The 23,466-nt window shown below is 45.9% G+C and overlaps 1 protein-coding gene across 1 annotated transcript; it reads left to right on the top strand.

The window, feature by feature from the left end:
• Positions 1 to 13,244: 13,244 nt before the first annotated feature.
• LOC119854903 (homeobox protein not2-like) lies at positions 13,245 to 22,287 on the top strand. The gene is made up of 3 exons (XM_038400122.2): positions 13,245 to 13,675; positions 17,297 to 17,505; positions 20,627 to 22,287. The coding sequence occupies exons 1-3, from the start codon at positions 13,312 to 13,314 to the stop codon at positions 20,783 to 20,785; spliced, it is 732 nt and encodes a 243-aa protein (XP_038256050.1). The 5' UTR covers positions 13,245 to 13,311; the 3' UTR covers positions 20,786 to 22,287.
• The last annotated feature ends 1,179 nt before the right edge of the window (positions 22,288 to 23,466 follow it).

The following is a 23,466-nucleotide window of genomic DNA, read 5'->3' as shown; positions in this document are numbered from 1 at the left end:
GCAAACCCTTGCGTGCACACTCTTATTTCAAGTATCAGAAGGGTAGCCGTGTTAGTCGGGATCTGTAAAAGCGGCAAAGAGTCCTGTGGCATCTTATAGACTACCAGACGTATTGGAGCATAAACTTTCGTGGGTGAATACCCACTTCGTCGAAAAGCTTATGCTCCAATACATCTGTTAATCTATAAGGTACCACAGGACTCTTTGCCACACTTATTTCAGTTTAAAAGTGGCTTATCTGGAGGTATTTTAAGCAGATTCCCAATCAGTTTAACCTAAATCCAAATGAGCGTGGTTTAATCTGAAAAAAAGAGAGTGTCCACACAGCCTTCTCCACCAGTGGAACTACACTGGTCTAAAAATCACACCTTTAGTTAAAATCTTCTCAAGCCTTACCACATTGCAGGCACCAGACACACTTTTCTGACCTGCCTTCTAACAAAAACACAGAGCAGCCTGAACATTTAAAAAGAAAATCAGCACCCCCCCACACACAAACAAAACACTCCACTGCACATATGTAACAGATGTTCCTTGTGTCATTTCATGTGCTAATGGAAGGTGCTTAGATACCATAGTGATGATGGCAGCATAAGGTCGTGAACAGATTAGAATTAGTGCAACTCTGAATATAGACAAAACCTGAGTTCCACACGTGTAAACCTAAACAACTTCAACTGACTTCAGTTCAGTTATTTTGGGTTTACAGAAGCATAACAGAGGGTAGAATCTGGTCCTTGGTTATTTTTAAAGTGTAGTCATAGTTCAGTGCTACAGTAGAAACTTTCCCAGTATAGCAATGTTGTTTAGGGGGGTGATTTTCTGTGACATTTCTATCCCAGTAGAAGCCCTAGTGTAGACGCAGTTATAGTGGCAGAAAAGTGCTTTTGTTGCTATTGGTTATTTCACGTGGGGAATTAGTATAAGCATAAGCTGCACTCGGAGAGTTTGCCAGTATTGCTGTACCAGGGTAAGGCTTTTCTAGTGTAGACTGGGCCCTAGCAGAGATCTGGCCTTAAGCAACTGTAAATACTGGTTTCAGAGTAGCAGCCGTGTTAGTCTGTATTCGCAAAAAGAAAAGGAGTACTTGTGGTACCTTAGAGACTAACACATTTATTTGAGCATAAGCATCCGATGAAGTGAGCTGTAGCTCACAAAAGCTTATGCTCAAATAAATGTGTTAGTCTCTAAGGTGCCACAAGTACTCCTTTTCTTTTTGTACATACTGGATCTCTCCACTTGTGTGTGGCTTCCACCATGCAATTGAACACGTAGCAACAGAATAACAATGGAGCCTGGAAAAGGGAGAGGAAGAAGTCATTGGAGCCCAAGCTGAGTATGTAAAGATAGCCCTCTCCATTAGAGTCACAAAATGGTCCATTTTCCAAGCCCTGGGTAGCTGTAGAGAGTACATGCCTGGGGTCACTGAGGTGGGAGAGGACCTGAAATGCTACAGGATGCTTGACATTATCAAGTGCTAATGAGAACGGCATGTGGCTAAGAAGCTTTCCAGTGCCATTACCGAAAATTAACCTGACAATGCAACCTGAGCAGGGAGTGTCTGAAACTTGGTCTGGTTTGTGTATTCACTGTCTGGATCTGGAAGGCAGAGAAGGGCAGATAAACAGGCCTTTTGTGCTAGCCAGGCTGCCTGCTTCTTTCAGGTTTTCTCTTTGTTCACCTCCATCAAAGCAAAGGGCTAAAAAATTGAAGGATCCAATCCTGCAACTGACAGGTTTCAGAGTAGCAGCCGTGTTAGTCTGGATTCGCAAAAAGAAAAGGAGTACTTGTGGCACCTTAGAGACTAACAAATTTATTAGAGCATAAGCTTTCGTGAGCTACAGCTCACTTCCGATGCATCCGATGAAGTGAGCTGTAGCTCACGAAAGCTTATGCTCTAATAAATTTGTTAGTCTCTAAGGTGCCACAAGTACTCCTTTTCTTTTTGCGAATCCTGCAACTGGATCCCTACAAAGGTATGGGATCGGGCCATAATGCCCAACTCCTTCCCAAAGGAGCCCAGTGAACAAGGAATAATGGCACCGACCCTGCAAGGTGCTAAGCACGGTCAGCTCCCAGGCCCTGTCTATACTAAGGGCATTTCTTCAAAGGGCCCACCTTTGCTAACACTAATTCAGCCCCACCAACGCTAGCACCTTGTAATTGCAAAATCAGGAAGATCTGCTCCGAGCAGGGCTGGAGGGAAGTGTTAACAATGCCAGTAGCCTCCCTGCACTGGGGCGCCTGACACTGGTGGATCTGAAACAGCCTTAGCCACAACCTGGATGTTTTTAGAAAATCTCCTGCATGCAGAGGACCCCTGGGACTTAGTTCAGGGGGAGATGAAGGTGCTCCAGGTGGCTCAATGATGGTGTCAGAACTGCAATTGAATTAGGCAGAGAGTGGGGCCGTTTCCGTCTTCAGTTCCACCCGGGGAAGCATTGCCAAATAGCTAAGGACTTGGCCAACACATCTTTACTGGAGCAGAGCCCTGATCCTGAAATGGCTTACACTGCATGCCGACTTAATGTCACCCTCTGGGAACTGACCCACTGGCTTCCACGGCACCACTCTCAGAGCATCACGTCAAGTCTTCTGCACTACTAACACATCCCAGCTCTCCGAGAACTATCACGCTTAGGGCCCCATCCAAAGCCTATGGGAGTCTGTCCAGTGACGTCAATAGGCTCTGAATCAGGCCCTAAAGTTAGTGAAACCGGTGAGACTTCAGTGTGTGCATCATGTCCAATGCAAGCAAAGTAGAAAATCTGCTGAGCTACAAAGCAATTTGATCCCCCAGATCTTAGGGAAACCACCCCCTGTATGCAAGAAATTCCCTGCAGAACCACACCCCCTCTGACATAATATTATTTGTATTACAGTAGCATCTAAAAATCCCAGTCAGGCTCAAGACCCAGTCGCACTGGGTGCTGTACAAGTGCAAAGTAAGAGAGAAATGGTAAGCTCTTGAGGACAGAGACTAACTAGAGAAATAGAGGGTGGAAGGAAGTATTATTATCCCCATCTTACCAATGGGGAACTGAGGCACAGCAAGAGGGAATGATATGCCCAAGGTAACAAAGAGGGAGCTTATAGCAGAGTTGGAGCCTGAACCCAAGAGTTGCATTGCATACAATCCTGGCCTAGTAGAAGGTGGGGATTGAGAGAATTAGAGGGAGGGAGACAATATCTGGGCCTAAGGGAAAAAGAACTGCTCTAGTCCAGCCAGAAGTTATGGGCTTGATTTAGGAAGGACTGAAGTCATGGTTGTATGCAGCGTAGTCATTATTGCTGTGATGGGTGGGTGTATCTTTCCCAGGCCTGAAGAGAAGCTCTGTGTGGCCCAAATGGTTGCCTCTCTCACCAACAGAAGTTGGTCTAATCAAAGATATTCCCTCACTCCATAGGCACCGACTCCGTCTTCACTGGGAAAAATTGGTGGGTGCTCTGCAGCCACCGGCAGCTCCCTGCCCCACCCCAGCTCACTTCCGCTTTGCCTCCACCTCCGCCTCCTCCCCTTTCCATCCCCCAGCATGATTATATTGAGTTATTTTGACAAATAAAATATGCAAAATTTTGCAGAATTTTAAAAGCTTGTGCACAGAATTTTTAATTTTTTGGCGCAAAATTTCCCTAGGAGTAATAGCCCCCTAGTGTAGACACTGCCTATGCTCACAGAGCTTCTGCTGACACAATGTCACCAACTCCCTGAACCACACTAGCTATGCTGACAGAAGCACTCTTCTTTCCTTCTAGCTGCATCTACACTGAGGCTAGGCCTATACTTCAAATGCTACAGTGGCATAGCTGTGTCGCCGTAGCACTTCAGTGTAGACACTCACTACAGCAACAGGAGGGCTTCTGCTGTCCGTGTGATCCACCTCTCCAGAGGGCAGTAGCTAGGTCGATGAAAGAAGTCCTCTGTCATCTTAGCGTGGTCTACACCAGGGGTTAGGTTGGCATAGCTATGTCTTTCAGGTTGTGGATTTTTCACACCCCTGCAGCATAGCTATGCTGATATAGACCAGCCCTTAGGTTCTGGCAGTATCTATATCACATAAGGGGTGTGAATTTCTCACACTCCTAGCTGACCTGGCTATGGCAGCAGGGCCTGGTAGTGCAGACCAGACCTTGGTGAAATTCTCTAGTCTTTGTTCTTCAGGAGATCAGATTTGATGATCATGATGGTTTCCCCTGGTCTTAACATTTATGAATCTCCGGAGACCCAGCCCAGTGTCTTTAGCCCACAACCATCCTTCCTCTCACAGCTCCAACAGCAAATGGTTTGTTGTGGGCGACCAATGCAAGCTAAGAGAGATGGTACACAGGCTCTGCCATTGGGCTAAGAGATGTGAATGACAAAGAGAAACTCTGCTTAAGTGCCTAAAAAACATGGGTCCAAAGATTTCTCACTCTTGAAGATGCAGCTGGAGCCCAGGGTCTGAAACCCAACCAGGTGGGAGGGTCTCGTAGCGTGGGATCCAACCTGAGCTCTAATGGCTACTCTGCTATTTTTAGCCCCGTAGCCTGAGCCCAGGCTCCAAGACTCAGCGCTGTGGGTTTTTCTTTGCAGTGTAGATGTACTGGAAGGGAGCTGGGCACTCAACTCCCATTGAAAAATCTCCTATTATGAAGATATAAAATGGCTTGAATATTATTGGGCCATCGGTTTTTGCAATACTGCTAACCCCAAACATTCAAATATCACATCTCTGGACTCAAAAAGTCCTGAGATTGGCTTAAAAAAATCACGAGGTTTACAAAAAAAATAATAATAATAGATTGTGGGGGTGGTTTATTTGCTTTCCGCTTTCTGAGCCTTTAGGAGGTACTAGGGTCATGTTTTCAAGTTTTTCCCTGCAACCACAAGGGCTAGAAATTTATTCTGTTTTTAATGAAATCTGGGATTCTCACTTAATCACATGACTCCAGGAGCTGGGGTTTTAAGCACAACTATCAAACGCCGTTAGGGTGACCAGACAGCAAATGTGAAAAATCAGGAAGGGGGTAGGAGGTAATAGGAGCCTATATAAGAAAAAGACCCAAGAATCGGGACTGTCTCTATAAAGTTGGGACATCTGGTCACCCTAAACACCGTGAAACTTGCAGAAAAATTGTGACATTTGACAACACGTTGAGAGGAAGGATGCTCTAGTTGGTTAAGCTAAGGGACAGGGAGGCAGTAAATAACTCTGTGCTGATCCGACAGCTTTGGCTCTTGTTTGGTGTGTGACCTTGGGAAAGTCAAGCTTAACTTCTTTGTGCCTCCATTCCCCTTTTGTAAATCAAGGACAAAAGTGCCTTCCAACCCCTCGCTGCTGTTGTGAGGTGCTCAGACACAGGGAGGGTCTGACTCTCTCTTTTCCCTGATGGCAGTCCCAAGTGGCTGTAAAATGCTACCAGACCAGAACGAAAGCATGGGTCTCTCACTTAGCACTGGTGGGCGCTGCCATGGAGAATCAGGCCCACTGATTCCAGTGGGGAGTGCCAACAGGAAGGAATGGCCCATTATTATTTATCACAGCCATTTTCATTTGTCCTTTCAAACGCTTAATCCGTTTTAGAGATGGCAACTCGATGCGTACAATGGAACATACTGCAGCTATTCGAACGGGGGCAGCACAGAACTCATGGCCCAGGGGGTGGGGGAGAAACGAAGGAGGCTTTAAACCACCTCAATAGTCCCCAAGCCTAGGTTGCTTCAGGGCCTGGAGAGACCCCTGGCATAATGCAGATAGCCCTAAGGGCCTGTCTGAATTATAGCAGCCTCCTGGGACTGCCCTATGAGTGGAAGACGAAGAGCTGTCTGGAAGCGCTGCATGCTATGGCCAGGCCCCCAACAAGCCCCCTCCCCAGCCGCTTGCAAGCCCCCTAAACTGGGTCCTTGGCAGGTAGCCATAGGCTGTCCTCCGCAGTACCTGTTCTCCCTCCTGGCTGCAATCAAAGCTTTTATGGCCCCTTTATGTCCTGTGCAACAGAAAGGGGCCAGAACGGGAGTGAGGATGTTAGTATTGGCTTTAAATAACAATCAATAGCAAGGAGCCCCCAGCCCTCACAGCCTAGCAGAAAGCAGTTCGGGCAGGTTACATTGCCAGCCCGACCCCGCAGAGTGCTTCGGCGCATGCACAGTGGGGAATCCCAGCCCAGCACTACACATGTGCTGAACTTTATGCACCGGAACCCGATCCAAATTCCACTGAAGGCAGCGGGATTGCGCCCACCTGTGAAGGTCAGCGCGTCGACGCCCGCAGGATCGGGCCCTCGGGGAGTAGCAGATCCGAAGGAAATCAGGGTTCCCACAAAAATCTCATCCCAGGAAAATGGCGAAACATAACTCGACATTTTTTTTTTTTTTAAAGAAAAGTATTCATCCACCCGACTTTGTAACAGTGAAAATCAAGCCCGGGGGAGAGGTGGGGGGTGAAAATCTTGGCTCCCCTGAAGCAATGGCAAAATTCCCGTTGATTTCAGCAGGGTGAGGGTTTCCTCCTGGGGACTTCAGTCTCAGTGAGAATTTTGCTATTGTCTTCAGTGGGGCCCGGATCAAACACTTTGTGGCCAATTGACACCGCTCTTTACCACCCTACTGATATTAAACCAGACTTCCATGGACGTAGTACCTTGATAGCTGGTGCATGATAATTCCCACATCATCCACAACTCAGGCCCTGGCACATATCTAGGGTTTGATAGGGGTATTGCTAACCCCGTGCATCATCCTTTAGAGAGACCTTGCGGGGGGGGGAGGGGGGTGCAATTTAGCCAAAAATGCAGATTTTTGTAAACTAAAAAAGATGGGATTGGAGCACAAGCAAAAGTTAGAAATAAGCTTGGATCAGTATTAGAAATACTAAACTGGAATAATGCTCAATACAGGATCAAACTTGCATATAAATGTTTTCACTGCATTACTGGCAAATTACATTAAATCAGATTTCTAGCTTACCTTGGCACCCAGACAAGGCAGCACTGGACAAGTACATGGGAATCAGAAGGTGAAACTGACTTTGCCTCGCTCGTCACTGCAAAACAAAACAAAATAAAGGTGTGGGAGGGTTACAGCGGGATAACTCGCATGTTTTAGCTAGCCCACTGCAGAAGTGCTGGAACGAGGGGTGCTGCAGCACCCCTTGATTCAAAGTGGTTTCCATTATATACAGGGCTTACAGTTTGGTTCAATGGCTCTCAGCACCCCCACTATACACATTCTTCCAAACCCCCTCTCCTGCTGTGAAATTGTACCTGTATTTTTTTCTGCAAGGTAGCTAGGGCGAGGTCAGAATTATATCCCTGTCCATGATTGACCTTGCCTAGGCTGCTGCTGGGCTGAGACGCCAGCCTGTCATGCTAACCCAGTATTGTCCCATTGTTTCCTTGAGCTCCCTGGTCGGTCTGTCTGTATCCATCTGTTATTGTTCATCTTAAGTTATCTGAAAAGGTTCAGAGGAAGGCAACAAAGATGATCAAGAGTATGGAATGGCTTCCAGAGGAGGAGAGGCTGAAAAGGTTAGGGCTGTTCATCTTAGAAAAGAGACAGCTAAGGGGGGATATGACAGAGGTCTATAAGATCATGACTGGTGTGGAGAGACTGAATAGAGAAGTTTTACTCTTTCACACCATGCAAAAACCAGGAGTCACCCAATGAAATTAATAGGCAGCAAGTTGAATACAAAGAAGAGGAAGTACTTCTTCACACAGTGCATAACTAACCTGTGGAACTCATTGCCAGGGGATGTTGTGAAGGCTATAACGGGGTTCAAAAAATAATTGGATAAGTTCATAGCAGGTATGTCCATCACTGGCTATTAGCTGAGATGTTCAGGGATGCAACCCCATCCTTCGGGTGTCCCTAAACCTCTGACTACCAGCCGTTGGGAGTGGAGGACGGGGTGGATCACTTCATAATTACTCTCCCCCTGAAGCCATGGTACGGGCCACTGTAGGAGAAAGGATACTGGAATAGATGGACAATGGCCCAACCCAGTAGGGCAGCCCTTATGTCCTACAGTAGATTTTGTTCTGTGCTCGTACAGCGCCCAGCACAATGGGGTCCTGGTTCATGATGGGGCTTTGAGATGCTACACAAATACAAATGAACAACAACAATAGTAGTTTACTCATGGTAAAACTACAGAGCTCGTCTCTACTAGGATTTTACAGCCCAACAGAGAATGCACGTTAGTTATACCACAGTTAGAAACGTACTTCTTTTTGGCAGTGAGGACAAAGCCTTATTTTCACTCTCCACGTTGAATACAGTGGGATTTCTGCTTGAGCAAAGACTGCGAGATGGAACCCTCAGCTCCTGGAGTTACCTGATTATGTACAATCTCATCTTTCATTTAAAAAAAAGTCAGGAAGCTTCTAGCCCTTGTGGTTGTGGGAGTAAAGCTTGAAAATCTGACCCTAGCGTAACCTAGGCTAAAGGTTCGAATGGCAAAAGCCAAACACAAAGAACTCCAAAGTTCTTCTTCTTAGTAGTTTAATCTCATGATTTTTAAGCCAATCTCCTTAGTTTTGGTGGGGGAGGGGGCTGACTTGTTGTTTTTGAGCCTTGGAGGTTGGGGTTGCTGAAATTGTCAACGTGCTAAATTAGAACAAACATCTAACAAATCAATGCGGGAGCCCTACGATCTAGGCTGCCCGTGCACTCAGACCACTGCCTGGAATGCTGGCCTGTTTCACTGTTTCTCTTATTGGTCTGTCTGTATCCACCTGCCGTTTCTTTGTCGCCTAAATAGATTGTAAACTTTGTGGGACAGGGACCACCTTGTGTTTGTACAGCGCCTAGCACATTGCGGGTTCCTCAGCACTACTGCGATACAAATCATAAATAATAATCATCAGAGTTAATCCTTTACCCTGCACCAGAGGAGCTGAATGCAAAGATTTCTTCCATTGTGACACTTTTGTGCGTTAAAAGTGATTCAAGCCTCCGGTTTAAAGATTCCCCGATCCCATTTTTTGGTTTGTTTGTTTGTTTTGTTTTTAGGAAATTTCCACTGCATCTTTGTCTGCCGGGGAGGCTGGCTGGAAATGCAGCCAGGTCCTCCCCATTGAAAGAGGCTAGGTGTGAAATTTCTCATGGGCAAAGAAGTGAAAGCTGCAGGGTGTCTAGAGGAAGGTGGGCGAGAGAGAGAGAAAAAAAAATCAGAAGCCAGAAAGAGACAGAAATTCTGAAAGCCGCAGCTCCATTTTTGAGGTGGGGGGAAAGGAGCTTTCTATGAAGGGATTGTAAAATGCACTCCCCCTGGCCTGGGGAACAAGGCCCCCCACTCTATCTAATAATCATTAGCATCAATTAGAATCCTTTGAAGTGGGCAGCATCTTTGTCTCTTTGCAAAAAAAGAAAGAAAGAAAGAAAACCCTTTCAGGGAGCCCGTAACAACATCTGGAGCAAGAAGAGGCTGGACTCAAGTTCCCCACTTTCATCTCTTGTCAAGGTGCTTGGAATGTTAATACAGCTCCATTCTTTAATGGAGTTGTCAGGAAATGCTTTTCACCCGGGGTTCCTTTGGCTCAAGGGGGGATGTTTACAAAGGGCTTTTATTTAAAGTGTTCTAAGAAACTCCCCCTCCCCTTTTATTTTCTACCCCCTTTAAAAACAAAACAAAACAAAACCAAAAAAAAAGGAGGATCAGGGACATCCTTTTATCTCCCCTGCCTGCTCCCCTGCAAAAGCTTCCCCTCCACTGGGCAGATGGGTTGGAAACAGACCCCATGCAAACCCCAACCTGGCAGAGTCAGGGCCACTTGGAAAGGAGGGGGGGTTGTTAGCATGGCAAGTGCCTGGCTCCCCAGGGCAGGCCCCCCCCCCCGTTTTGCTGGCTGGTTGGTGCGACATTTCCCAAGCCATTTCCCAACTCGTTACCGCTGGGTGAAAATCCCCAGCTTTTTAACAGAAATACATTAGCAGAGCACACAGTGCTAATGGGAGACAAAATGTCTCATTAGCCAGCTAATTCTACCATTGGGGCAGAATACAAAACTCACCTTACTGTCACTGCTGCCTGTCCATCCAACTCCCCCTTTCTTTCTACCTCCCTAATTTCTCTCTCCCACATCTTTGCTGTGTCCCCACAGCTCTGCCCATCTCCTCTCAGATCCCCTTGACTCTGGATTCCCCCCCTCGGGCTTGATGGAACACAATGCACCAGGCAGCCCCATAAGGAGTTGGGTTTTTTTGCTTCCTTTTAACTGGCCAGCTTCTTGCTGCCTTTCATTTCACCCCAGTTGGGGTTCATAGATTTGAGAAAGGAATGCCCTTCTCTCATCGCCTTAGTGTGAGGTTTCAGAGTAGCAGCCGCGTTAGTCTGTATTCGCAAAAAGAAAAGGAGTACTTGTGGCACCTTAAAGACTAATAAATTTGTTAGTCTCTAAGGTGCCACAAGTACTCCTTTTCTTTTTAGTAGTTTCAGAGTAGCAGCCGTGTTAGTCTGTATTCGCAAAAAGAAAAGGAGTACCGGTGGCACCTTAGAGACTAACAAATTTATTAGAGCATAAGCTTTCGTGAGCTACAGCTCACTTCATCGGATGCATTTGGTGGAAATGCATCCGATGAAGTGAGCTGTAGCTCACGAAAGCTTATGCTCTAATAAATTTGTTAGTCTCTAAGGTGCCACCGGTACTCCTTTTCTTTTTAGTAGTGTGAGCTTCCCTTTGGTATCTGTGAATATCTTCCTCGTCCCTAATTTAAAAGCAAAATTCTGCTCTTGGTTGGATTTCTATCCCAGTCCACTTTGACAGTTGGAATTTTAGCATTGACTCCAATGGGAAGATCAAAACCATTGTTACTTTATTTTTGGTTTATGCTTTCCCCCCCTTTATTAATTTGTATGGGATGCCTCATGTGAAAGAAGTTAGTGTACATTTTTTTCCCATTCATCCATCCACCCATCAATAAATCCCTATTCACACCTCTCTATCTGTATTCTAATATTGGGCTATGAATTATTCCATCAATATCAAATCACTGGGAAGAGCTGCTTAAAAGCAGATGGGCTGAGGGCCATTATTATTAATGCATTGTCATTTTTATAATAGTAATTAATTATCACTACATTAAATGTATATACATACACACACACACACACACACACACACACACACACATATTAAAATAAATTATCAGATTCTCTTTGAAGTTTGCACAAGGCAAAATTCTATTTTCTCCATTTAAGTTTTGTATTTATTTGCAAATATTTCAGAGGATTTTATTCCACATAATAGTTATTATTGTCAGTAACTATATGCTTTCAAAATACTTATATAATGTGCAATAATTATAAGAATTATTAATCATTAGATAGAGAATATTAAAGATACTAACCAGAACAAGTTACATTATTTGGAATTTAAAACTTGGACAAGACTAACAGACTATTGACCCCTGCAAACATATTGCAAAACATCAAAGAGGAACTGGAGCTGGAAAACATCCATCTCTGGGGAGTTTGGAAGGCTATTTTTTTATTGCCAGAGTCTCCAGTTTTGCAAGCTGCTTAAGCATATGCCCTAACTTCAAGCACGTGACTTCAGTTAGGAAGGGTTTGCAGGACTGGGGCCTTACATTGTAACAAGGAGCAATAAAACCTCAGCTGTATTTTTTTATTTACGTATTTCCAAATTGTCACAGAAGACAGCTTGCTAAATGGGAGAAGTAAACACTTTACAGAAAAGGCTGATGGTTTCTTTTGTACCAGCACCTGATTATTATCTCTCTCTCTAGGTTCTTGCATGGGCACCCATTTCCAGGATATTTCCTTACTAACGAGATAGTCTAATAGAATTCCAATATAGTTTCTTGATTTACATTTGCCTCAGAGTGTAAAAACACTGAGTCTGATTCTCTTTTACAGTAAGGCGCATTTACACGGCTCTGGCAGCTTAACGGAACTTTAACACATACATTTACATTTGTGCCCACTTTAAGGCAGGTTTGTTAATACACACACACACACACACACACACACACACACATATACATATATCTACGTTTTATTTTCAAGTTAAAGCCAAGAGGTTCGTAGCCTCTGATGTCTGTGCCAAACAAATCTAGGGCTTGAAGGCACAGACTTTGCCAGGACTCAGCCATCAGCAATGGAAGATGCAGTTTCTTGAGGGTGACAGAATGAAGAGATAGATCAAAAAGGATAAAGTGCTGGAAAGGACCCTGAAAACCCCAGCTTCCGAGGGAACGCTGGGATCACACCGCAATGCTTCCTGACTTGTGTGACAATAGAAAGGCAGACAGAGAGGCAGGAATCAGCCCCAGGATGTGGATGGAACAGTACAGAGACATGCACACAATTACACACACCAGTGTACACACACACACACACACACACACACACACACTGAAATTTCTGCTCCATATCTCAGCACCCTCTTGCACAGAGACATGTGTGTGTTTAGGTGCATTAGCACGTATAGACGTGTGCATGTGTACACATTGTGTGTGCGTGCTTGCAGTTATTGGTATGTATATATTTGTGGTGATGTGTGTTCATGTGCGTATGTTCATGTGTCTGTGCATTTCTGTGTTTATACTGTGTGTATAACCACATTTTTACATTTAGCTTGTTGATGTTTGTGTCAGTCTCTGTACTTTTGTATCTAGGTGTTGTGCGTTGTGTATGCATCTACGCTTGTATTTATACATTATATTATTGTATTATATACATATGTATGTATATGTAGTTTTTTCCACCAAATGCATCCGATGAAGTGAGCTGTAGCTCACGAAAGCTTATGCTCAAATAAATTTGTTAGTCTCTAAGGTGCCACAAGTACTCCTTTTCTTTTTGTGAATACAGACTAACATGGCTGCTACTCTGAAACCTTGTATTTATACTGTGTATATTTGTGGGGGGGGACTTTTAGATGCATGTTGTGTGTGTGTGTGTGTATTTGTATGGGATGTGAGACCTCCCTTCCCATTTCAATTTGATCTTTCCAAGCAGACCTGGCCCTTGTCATAGGTCATGCTAGGCTGTCCCCTGCCTGTCCCAGCTCAAAGACACCCCCTGTCCGGCAGGCACCCAGCAGAGCATCAGGCCTTGGAACAGCCTCTCTTTTCTCCACCCAGCTGCAGCCTGCTTTGCATATTAATGTCTTATTTACACTTCACAGGGGAAGCCCTGATATAAAGCCACCTTGGGCCCTTCCTCAGTATAAAGAGCCAGCCAGCCAGCAGGCTGAGGCCGGGGCTAGGAGCCTGCAGCTTGCAAGGCATCTGGAAAGCAACAAGTCCAGGCAAAGGAACCTGCTCAGTCCCAGCCTCACCATCAGCCACAGATCAGCTGACTGAACATGCTCCAGAGCCTGGTCGCCCCAGGTCCACTCAGCAACATCCTGGCAGCAGCAACAGACTCATCTGGCCCCCCAGCTTCTCCAGATGTTCCCCAGCCCCCTCGGAAGACCCCCTTTAACATTGACGCCATCCTCTCCAAGCCAGAGCCCCAGAAGGAAGGTGCAGTCTCTGCCAGATGGTCCTCCAAGCTGCCTCTGGAGTGGCATAGCTGGATTTACCCAGCCACCTACTCCATTGGCCTCATGACTTACCCAGCCATGTACCTGGATAAGCTGGGCTATGGGGTTGTGCACCAGTACCAGCAGCTGCAGCACAGATTGCAGAGGGGCTGCCTGTTCTCTTATCCCAGCTGTAATCAAGACAGTAAGTGGTGTTTAAGCTGGAAGGGCTATGGGGTGGGTGTGTTCTGGGAGGGGTTGTGGGGTGTGAGTGGAGGGTGGCATATGTCTGTTCCTAGGGTGTTTCTGTCTAGTGTGTATGGGGGTGTGCACATGCAGGGGGTGTTTGTGCATGTGTCTGAGGTGTTTCTGTCAGTGTGTGAATGGGTGTGGTAGTCTGTCTCAGGGGTTCTCAAACTTGGGGTCATGAGGTTATTACATGGGGGTCGTGAGCTGTCAGCCTCCACCCGCAAGCCCAGCTTTGCCTCCAGCATTTATAAGACTGTTCATTATATAAAAAAATGTGTTTTTAATTTATCGGGGGGGTCACACTCAGAGGCTTGCTGTGTGAAAGAAGATTCCCAATACAAAAGTTTGAGAACCACTGGCACTATATCCGGATCTATGAATGGGGTGTTGCTGTCTGATATGTGTGTATACGTTTGGAGGCATGAGGGGTATACAGGTATGTGGCATGTCTGCATGTGTGAGGCATACCTGGATTGTGTATAGGGTGCACGTGTGTGTGTGTGTGTGTGTGTGTCTAAACTTTAGGGTGTTTCCATCCAGTATGTGTGCACACCTACTGTGGTGGGTGAGGGGTGTATGATTCTGACCCATTTCTGCCAGTGTATTTGTGTGTGTCTATCTGTGTGTGGGGTGGTGTTTCTGTCCTGGTGTAGTTTGTGTGGAGGTTGGTTTGTATGTCTATGGGGGTAGAGGATGTGTGGCAGATGTCCTGCATAGGAACTAGGTATTATTATATGCAGCGTGTCATAGAATTAAAGGACTGGAAGGGACCTCAAGAAGGGGCAGCTGTGTCTGTGGAGCTGTAAGAGGTTGTCTGGAGGATGGCAAGTGTTCTGCCTTATTCTTTAGGTAGCTTGGCAAGAGATACAGACTCATCTATGAATCAGGATTGAGCAGAAGCAAACTGTGACCCTCGGAGCTTTGACTTTTTCTGGACTAAACTAAACTAGTAGAAAACCCAAAAAGTTTATTTTCAAATTCTGTTAGGACCCCTGAAGTTTCTGGGGTGCATCTCACACCCCAGCCCTAGCTAGTTTGTTGTTGGCACTGATACATCCACAGACAGAAATTCAGTTTAATTTCCTGACGTTTCCAGACTCTGCTCAGTTTCTGTGTGCAGGGAAGGGGGGAGGGGGAAGAGAGAGAGCACAGTAATTTTCCAATATTTATTTCTGTTTCTGGGTTAAAGGGGCTGATGCTTATTAATCCTGAGAAGCTGATGGGTGAAGGGAGCCCAGGGATCGGGATTTATTTTCTTAGGGGCTGATCCTGCAGATTTGTGCTTTGCTGTAGTTGGAACTACTCATCCGAGTAAAATTACTCTCATATGCGTTTGCAGAATCTGACCCTAAAGTTTGTTAGGCTTTTTAATGTAAATGCAACTAGAGCAAAAAGAGATTTCTGTTTTTAAAGTAACAGATTAATTTGGGTTTCATGGGCAGAACCAGAGACCCATGGAGTTGAATTGCTGTAGCACAGGGCAGATTTTAGTTCAGTGTGTGTATATTCTTGTCTCATTAAACCATATGGTACAATTGATTTTTAAGCAAAATTAACCCTTTGTCTCAGTGAGTAACCTTGATTAAAACTAGATGGTGCACTATGGCCCATTGAAATTTATTATCATAGAGTGTGCAGGGGCCAATCCCATAACAGAGGCAAAACTACCCACCTAAATCAATGAAGATTTTTGCCCGCATAAGAAACCAAGATTTGAGCCCTAGAGTCTTTTAAGATTTAGATACTAAAAGTTTTGTTTATACTTAGAAACCTTTTAAAACTATTTAATGTAGTTATGTAATTCATATTATCTCTTTTTTTAGACCGTTTAATCTATGTACATGTATATATTACATTATAATTACATTGCTAGGTGGTGACAGTATGCTTGGGCAATTTGTAAAAATGATTTTATAAATTATTTAACTCCAAATCCTATTTACTGCTATAATAAATATATCATAACTTAGTTATTATATAACAGCCCTTCTGGTGTAAATAGGCTGAGTTCAATTCAAGTCAAACTAATGTTGATTTATACCAGCAGAGAATCGGGCCCTACATTATAAGTGTTTATATACTCAGATATTTTTAAATAGCTATCACACATTAGTTTTATTCTCCAAACATGTTTTTATAGTTATAACAGTTACAAATAGTATATCTTAATGACTAAAACTACGGCCCTGATCTTGCAAACACATAACGCACCTGGTTAGCTTTACACATTGGAGTAATCCATTTATCCAGTGAGATTTCTCTTGTTAAGCATGTGTAGAAGAATTTGTAGGATCAAGACCTATAATTCTAACAATTTATAATTGCATTCTACCTATATTTATTGCCAGAAACATTTTATTTTCGACATTTCAAGTTCCCAGTGGTTTACAAAGCTATATTTTGATACTTGGAAACCTTTTGAACTCCTACCATGATTATATTGGACCATGATCCCACAGGCTGATCCATGCAGGTGGATCCCTATGCATTTGCAGAGCCCCTCTAAAGTCAGTAGGGCTCAGTAGGGGAACAGGGACCCACACATGTGGATCCAACTGTGCTTTCTAGTGTAACTATGTATTAGCAAGGGGCCTAACTGCAAATCCTGTGCCTCCAGCCCTCCACACTCTGGGGTGGTCAAAATCGGAACCCAGATCCAAAGCATGGGCAGAACCAAACACCAACACTCCTAGACTTAGGAAAGATGGATTCAAAATTCAGAAAACTCCCACTTATTCATTATGCAAAAGCCCCCATCCTGCAACCCTCCTGGGTTATGGGGATCCCTGAAGTCAGGGGATGACTCACAAAAGTAAGGCTTACTCATGCGAGTAAGGCTGGCAGGCCCAAGCCCCGCATTTATTTTGTGTAACAATTTGAAGTGCGTGGGAAAGAGTCGGTGGATCAGGGCCTGAGAAGCAATGTTGCCTGTTCTTGAGTTTGTGCAGTTTGATGATTTTTTAATTAAGAATTCCATATTATTATACCAATCAGACACTTCTGCATAATATAGTAATTATTGTTATGCCAGCAATATACATGGGACTATGCAGGACACAAAAACCAGACACACCTTGCTATGGAGAACTCACAATCCAGCTCCCCAGTATGTAGGCACATTATCTTTACTTTGGAGCAATCCCACTGAATCGCAGTGTTTGCTGGATCTGGCCTTGAACAAGAACTTCCAGGATAAGCAATGCATGGAGCGGGTCAAATCCGGCTCACCTCAATCACTCACTGACTTCCTTGGGACCAGGCTCGGCCCTTTGTCAATACAGGGATCCCCAGTTATACTGCCTGGCAGAGGTTGTCTGTTTCTTTCCTCAGGGCATTACTGTTCCTTCTCTTCCATCCCTCCTTAGCCCCCTGTGGACTGGAGCAGCCGTGCTCCGAAACAAGCCACAGCTGTAGCTAGCAGGGTTCGGAGCAGGTAAAACACATTCACCCACAGTAACGAGAGTTAACAAGGGCTGTGACGGGTGCTGTCTTTATGTACATGTGTCAGGCATTTCCTGCAAGGCAAAGTGGGCTGTTTCTGTCTTTCACCTTGCTGACTCTTGCCCCTTGCTCGCAGGTCTGGAATTGTCTGGTTGTGTAGGAGCTGTCTCGCTGGGCCCTCCTGTTCCTTGGAGATCCAGGGGGCCCTGTAAGATGAAGAGGGTCCGCACAGTCTTCAAACCGGAGCAGCTGGAGCGGCTGGAGCAGGAATTCCTCAAACAGCAATACATGGTGGGCACGGAGCGGGTGGATCTGGCAGCCACCCTGCACCTCACAGAGACCCAGGTAGGAAATTTACTCCCTTCCCCTGAGGCCATGATCGATCTGGGATCTATACATGGTCCCTGGGGTCAGGCAGAGATCCCAGCATGGTCCCTTCCTGGGACTGTAGCCAGAAATGACAGCAGGAGATGAGCCACCTAGTAAGTTTCAGGGCTTCTGTCTCTGTTATAGCATGAGCAGCTTCAGTCAGAAGGAGCCGATTCTCCCCAGAAATGGGGAGGGTCCCTGGGGGTCTAGTCTCCCAAGGGAGAGCCCATAACTAGGGATATTTAAAACTAGATGAGACAACGCACGGGCGAATACATGATGCATAGGTAACCTGTGGCCCTACCCTACAAGGTATCACTGAGGCAGGAGGCAACATAGACTTAGAAATTTGTCTGACTAATAACAACCTCCACTGATACATCCATTAAGTAGGCTAAAAATGCATTTGGGGTATAGGTGCTCCTGGTTCAGGGCCCAAGCCAGCCAAAGTGTTGTAGGTTAGAAAGAATCTTCTTCTATGGGAAGGTTACTGTGCAATTGTCCAAATGGGGCCATCGTTTCTCTGCAGCAGCGGATACTGGCCACAACTGGAGACAGGAGACTGGAGTAGGTGGGCCCCTGGTTTGATGCAGCCTGGCTATTCCTATCGTACTGCAAGGACCAGTTCTGCATTTTCTAGAGGAGGTGGACTAGACAAGCTCATTTTCCATCTCTAGTTTCTATGATTCTTGATTTTGTCACTGTGCGTGCACCCGAATGCGACCATCATGGGGGCTGAGGGGCACAAAGATCCCTGGGAACTGGGACTCTTTCCATGATCGCTGATTTGCGTCACTTTAAAGAAGGCCTCGGAGTCGGCCCCCACCCTGCCAAGCCTGCGGCACTGTCCCCAGCTCTTCTCCTGCTTTCGCTGATCATTGCTGGTCCTGGTTGGATGACCCAGAGGGAGCTTTGCCATAGACCTCATCGGGAGCATGATCGGGCCTTTTCTTAACCTGTCTAATCACCCCCTTCATGCCAAGGTGGCTGGCACATGGCGCTGCTTAGGGAGAGCTGCGTTCAGACTGAGTCACATTTATTTTTTGTTTCAGAGTAGCAGCCGTGTTAGTCTGTATTCTCAAAAAGAAAAGGAGTACTTGTGGCACCTTAGAGACTAACAAATTTATTAGAGCATAAGCTTTCGTGAGCTACAGCTCACTTCATCGGATGCATTTGGTGGAAAAAACAGAGTAGAGATTTATATACACACACACAGAGAACATGAAACAATGGGTTTATCATACACACTGTAAGGAGAGTGATCACTTAAGATAAGCCATCACCAACAGCAGGGGGGGGAAGGAGGAAAACCTTTCATGGTGACAAGCAGGTAGGCTAATTCCAGCAGTTAACAAGAATATCAGAGGAACAGTGGGGGGTGGGGTGGGAGGGAGAAATACCATGGGGAAATAGTTTTACTTTGTGTAATGACTCATCCATTCCCAGTCTCTATTCAAGCCTAAGTTAATTGTATCCAGTTTGCAAATTAATTCCAATTCAGCAGTCTCTCGTTGGAGTCTGTTTTTGAAGCTTTTTTGTTGAAGTATAGCCACTCTTAGGTCTGTGATCGAGTGACCAGAGAGATTGAAGTGTTCTCCAACTGGTTTTTGAATGTTATAATTCTTGACGTCTGATTTGTGTCCATTCATTCTTTTACGTAGAGACTGTCCAGTTTGGCCAATGTACATGGCAGAGGGGCATTGCTGGCACATGATGGCATATATCACATTGGTAGATGCGCAGGTGAAGGAGCCTCTGATAGTGTGGCTGATGTGATTAGGCCCTATGATGGTATCCCCTGAATAGATATGTGGACAGAGTTGGCAACGGGCTTTGTTGCAAGGATAGGTTCCTGGGTTAGTGGTTCTGTTGTGTGGTGTGTGGTTGCTGGTGAGTATTTGCTTCAGATTGGGGGGCTGTCTGTAAGCAAGGACTGGTCTATCTCCCAAGATCTGAGAGAGCGATGGCTCGTCCTTCAGTTTATTTTTATACCCTTTTCATGCTCAGGCACACCCAGATTGCACATTCCCGTCCAGACTGAAACAGCTGCCTAGCTGGGGCCACCCACCTATGAAACCTGCCAGCTGGTGGGTCTATGGCATAAGTCAAAGCACCGTGGATGGGACTACACTGTGCTCCTGAATTGTGCTGCAAACCTTCTAAAGTCTCAGCGGTTCCCGCTACTCCCATCAAAGCCAATGGTCAAACTCTTATTGGCTTTCATGGGGACGCAGCTAAAGAAACCAGGTCAATCTGGTCTGTGCTGCATGACCCAGGTTTTAACCAGAATGGCTATTCTGCAACTGGGTTCCCCCAGTGTGACAGTTACTGCAGTGTAGCCAGGATCTATGACAGGAGGGCTCATGAGGTTATGGATCTTGTCTCACATTCCATGACAGACCCAGGAGAGTAGCTCAGGGAATGGCAGAAATCACTCAGTGCCGAGATTTGGCACTCAGAGCCTCTGCCTGCTGGGAATGACACAGCTGCTTAAACACATTTCAGATACACAGGGCGGGGCGGTGGGAATCCTGGCCCCACTGCGCTGAATGGGAGTCTTGCCGCTGACTCAGTGGGGCTAGGATTTCACTCCTCATTTTGGGAAGTTTATAATTTAAAGACAGCACAATCAGGGTGAAGGTTTTGGGGAAGGAGTTTGGGTCTAGTAGGTAAAGCCAGGGACAGGGAGTCAGGACTCTTGTGATCCGTTTCACTATTATCTGTGTGCAAATGGCATGACTGCCATGTGACTCAGTTTCCCCATCTGTAAACCAGGGATAATACCACTTACCAACCTCGCTGGGCAGTTGGCAGGCTTAGGTAAATGTCTGTAAAGTGCTTTGAGAGCCTCAAAAGAAAAGAGCCACCGCTTTATTTATAACTATTATTAATAATCCTCATGGCCCATGTTGGCAAGATCCTCTTAGCACCAACTCCAGGAGTCAAGGAGACTTGCCTGTGGAGGGATTACAGGATCAGGCCCTGCTGATAGTATTTTAGCACAGTTCAAAGACTTGCAGGGTCAGGGCTTTAATGTGCCCGAGTCTTGGCCCAGAGTGAGTGGTTTTCATTGCCCATTGTGCTGAACCTCTCCTAGGTGAAAGTCTGGTTCCAGAACCGGAGGATCAAATGGAGAAAGCAGAGCCTGGAGCAGAAGAAAGCGAAGCTGTCGCAGTTTGGAGGAATGCAGCCTGTTCCTACGGACTCGATGGACCTTGAGAACAACGAGGAAGACACGGTGGACGTGGAGGTCTAAATGGCTTGAGAATTCCCTGCTGCAGACGTTGCTCTTGCGATGGAACTAGCAGGGGTTTACAGCTATGCCCAAGGAGAAGACTGACCGATGAAGCTACCAGGGAGTTAAGCAGCTGCTCCATACATGTGCTTCTCCAGCCAGATAAATAGATCAAGCTCTTTATCTGAATGCTGATGATACCGGACTGACCTGGCACTGTCTAGGATGAGTCCGTGATATGCAACACCCACTGTCTGGCAACCTCATACTAGACACCCAGGCCTGCTGCTCATCAGGTCAGTTGCGCATGGGCAGCTTCCAGATAACCCACACGTCTTTCTTTTCTCTATTGAAATGCCAGAAAGCATGGTCCCTTTCCAGCAGAAAGACTGGGGCTAAAATTAGAGATTGGAGGGTGGGGGGGCAGTCATAGAGTTCAGATCCAGACATCAGTGCATGTAAATGCAGTGCTGTTGTGGTTTATCAGCCCCCTGGCGGTGCTGAGCTACCAGCTAGGGTAGCCCTGACAGGAAGGGTGATAAGAGAATCAGACTCATGATTTTTTTCCCCCCTAGTAGCCTCTCTAGTTAATTTTATTTCCACGTCAGGTTTGCAGTTCAGATCTGCCCAAAAATTGCTCCACTAAAATTTGCAATAAAGTAAACGAGATCTGACCAAACTAAGGAGAAAAAAGCCCAATGGGCCATAATTGAGGGCTTGATACTGCCACAAGCACAATTCTCATTGATTTCAATGGGAGCTCTGTGAAGAGCATGATGCTGCTGTCCCTATATACTGACCCCGATTCTGAACTTATTTACACCAATCCTCCACCGATGTAACTCCATTATCTGTAGTAGTTTTCTGAAAGCTGTAAGTGCCTAGGGCTTAGAATGAAAATGCCTCCAGGCAGCCCTCCTGCAGTGCTACAATAAGGATTTGTACATTTTTGCCTCTCTCCTGGCCTGCAAAGCCCAGATCAAAGACCTCAGTCCACCCCTACGCACATATTGCATTACGTTTACCATGCAGAGAGGCACTCAAGTGGCAAAATCTGGGCCTAGCTTTCAGTTACCTCTCTCCATCGGGCAGTGTTTGGATCTGGGATTTTGCTTTGGCCCATTATACAAATTTTGCTTTGGATTTCAAACACCAACTTTATACCAAGCATAGTATTACCCCCCACCCCAGCAATGCACACACACTCGTTAGGACTCCAGCTGTAGTTGCTATGTTGTGTTTTCTATCTCTGCATTGTGTACCGCGTGTCAGAGCAAACAGCATCTGGTGGTTTTGCCCAGTATCTCAGAATAGAGCCAATTTTAACAGGAGAGCAAACTGGGTTTGTGACTGTTGAGGACAGGTGAGGCTCAATCCCTCTTGTACCTCATTGTATCAGGTGTGCTTTGAGTTCACATTGCCAGCTGCTAAGGGCGCTTTTCGCACCCAAAAGCTCAGGATAATTTATTGTGCCGCTTTTTGAGCCAGAACATTGTAAATAACACGACTCTTGTATTATTTATAGATATAGCCCTGCTTTTTGAACACTGTAATTTATTTATTTGCTTCACGTTCGACCCTAATAAAATCTAGTCTATTTCAAAAGAGCTACAAAGGGATGGGAACTGGGAGGCTATATTTTCTTCCAAGCAAATATGTGTCTGGGTGGCTCGCAGGGGGATTGGACCCTGTGGGTGAAGGGGCTCAGACTGCACCACCTCGGCAGATGGTTCAAACATTCAGTCAGTTTCAGGCTGCAATTTCCCATCACTGGTGCGCTAGCCCTTTTCCCTCTCGTTTCATCTACAAACCAGGATAACCCGTAAGAGGGAAGCCAGCCGAAGTGGTGGCTAGGGGCCACGGTATCTCTGGTAATGAACAAAAGACTGTAATGTAGGCCAGCCAAACCACCAAAAAGGTGATCTGCCTGCTGATTTTCCACAGTGCCTTGCACAACAGGGCCCTGATCTCTGAACCAAGTAACTCATAAAAAGAGAGTTGGTTCCTCAGACCTCTCTGGATTTCCTGATGCTTCCTCAGCCTCTAGGACCAGACCGTTCAAACAGGCCCTTCAACCCTGTAGGAAAGGTCCCACCACAATTCACAGGAGGTGATGCTCTGCCCAGGCCATGTCCCCCTTTCTTCCAACCCCATCACAGATACTAGATTCAGCTCGGTGAGCTGAGTCAGAAACCACCCAGGACAGGCCCATAGTCACCACAACAACCATGAATTCCTGGGATGAGCCAGAAGTATCAATCTACTTGGACCTGGGCCTCATCGAACACCCTGAGACTTGGTTCCTCCAGGGAGGAACCTGACCTGCTCAGCAAGGTGCTCTTTGGTGTTTCACGACACCAGTTCTAGCCCAAACGCTCATTTACATCCACCACTGGCCTGGGAGACTTCCTATATTTGCAATTTGGTGCAAAAAGCACAGCCACACATCCTGCTCACCTCATGTTGTACCGTGCGCCTATAGACCTCCTGCTGCTGTCGCACAGAGTCCTACCCTTCAGGGTAAAGAAAAATCTCCATTAACTGCTAGCAGTGTAAGGCCTCTGATGCACTGTCAAGCAGTTCTGAGTCCATCCAGCAGAGGGCAGACTTTCACGTGTCAGAAGAAAAGGAGGACTTGTGGCACCTTAGAGACTAACAAATTTATTAGAGCATAAGCTTTCGTGAGCTACAGCTCACTTCAT

This window comes from Dermochelys coriacea, chromosome 4 (genome assembly GCF_009764565.3).
Source record: "Dermochelys coriacea isolate rDerCor1 chromosome 4, rDerCor1.pri.v4, whole genome shotgun sequence".
NCBI lineage: Eukaryota > Metazoa > Chordata > Testudines > Dermochelyidae > Dermochelys > Dermochelys coriacea.
Note: the sequence above shows the minus strand (reverse complement) of the source record. Positions and strands in the feature narration are given on the sequence as shown.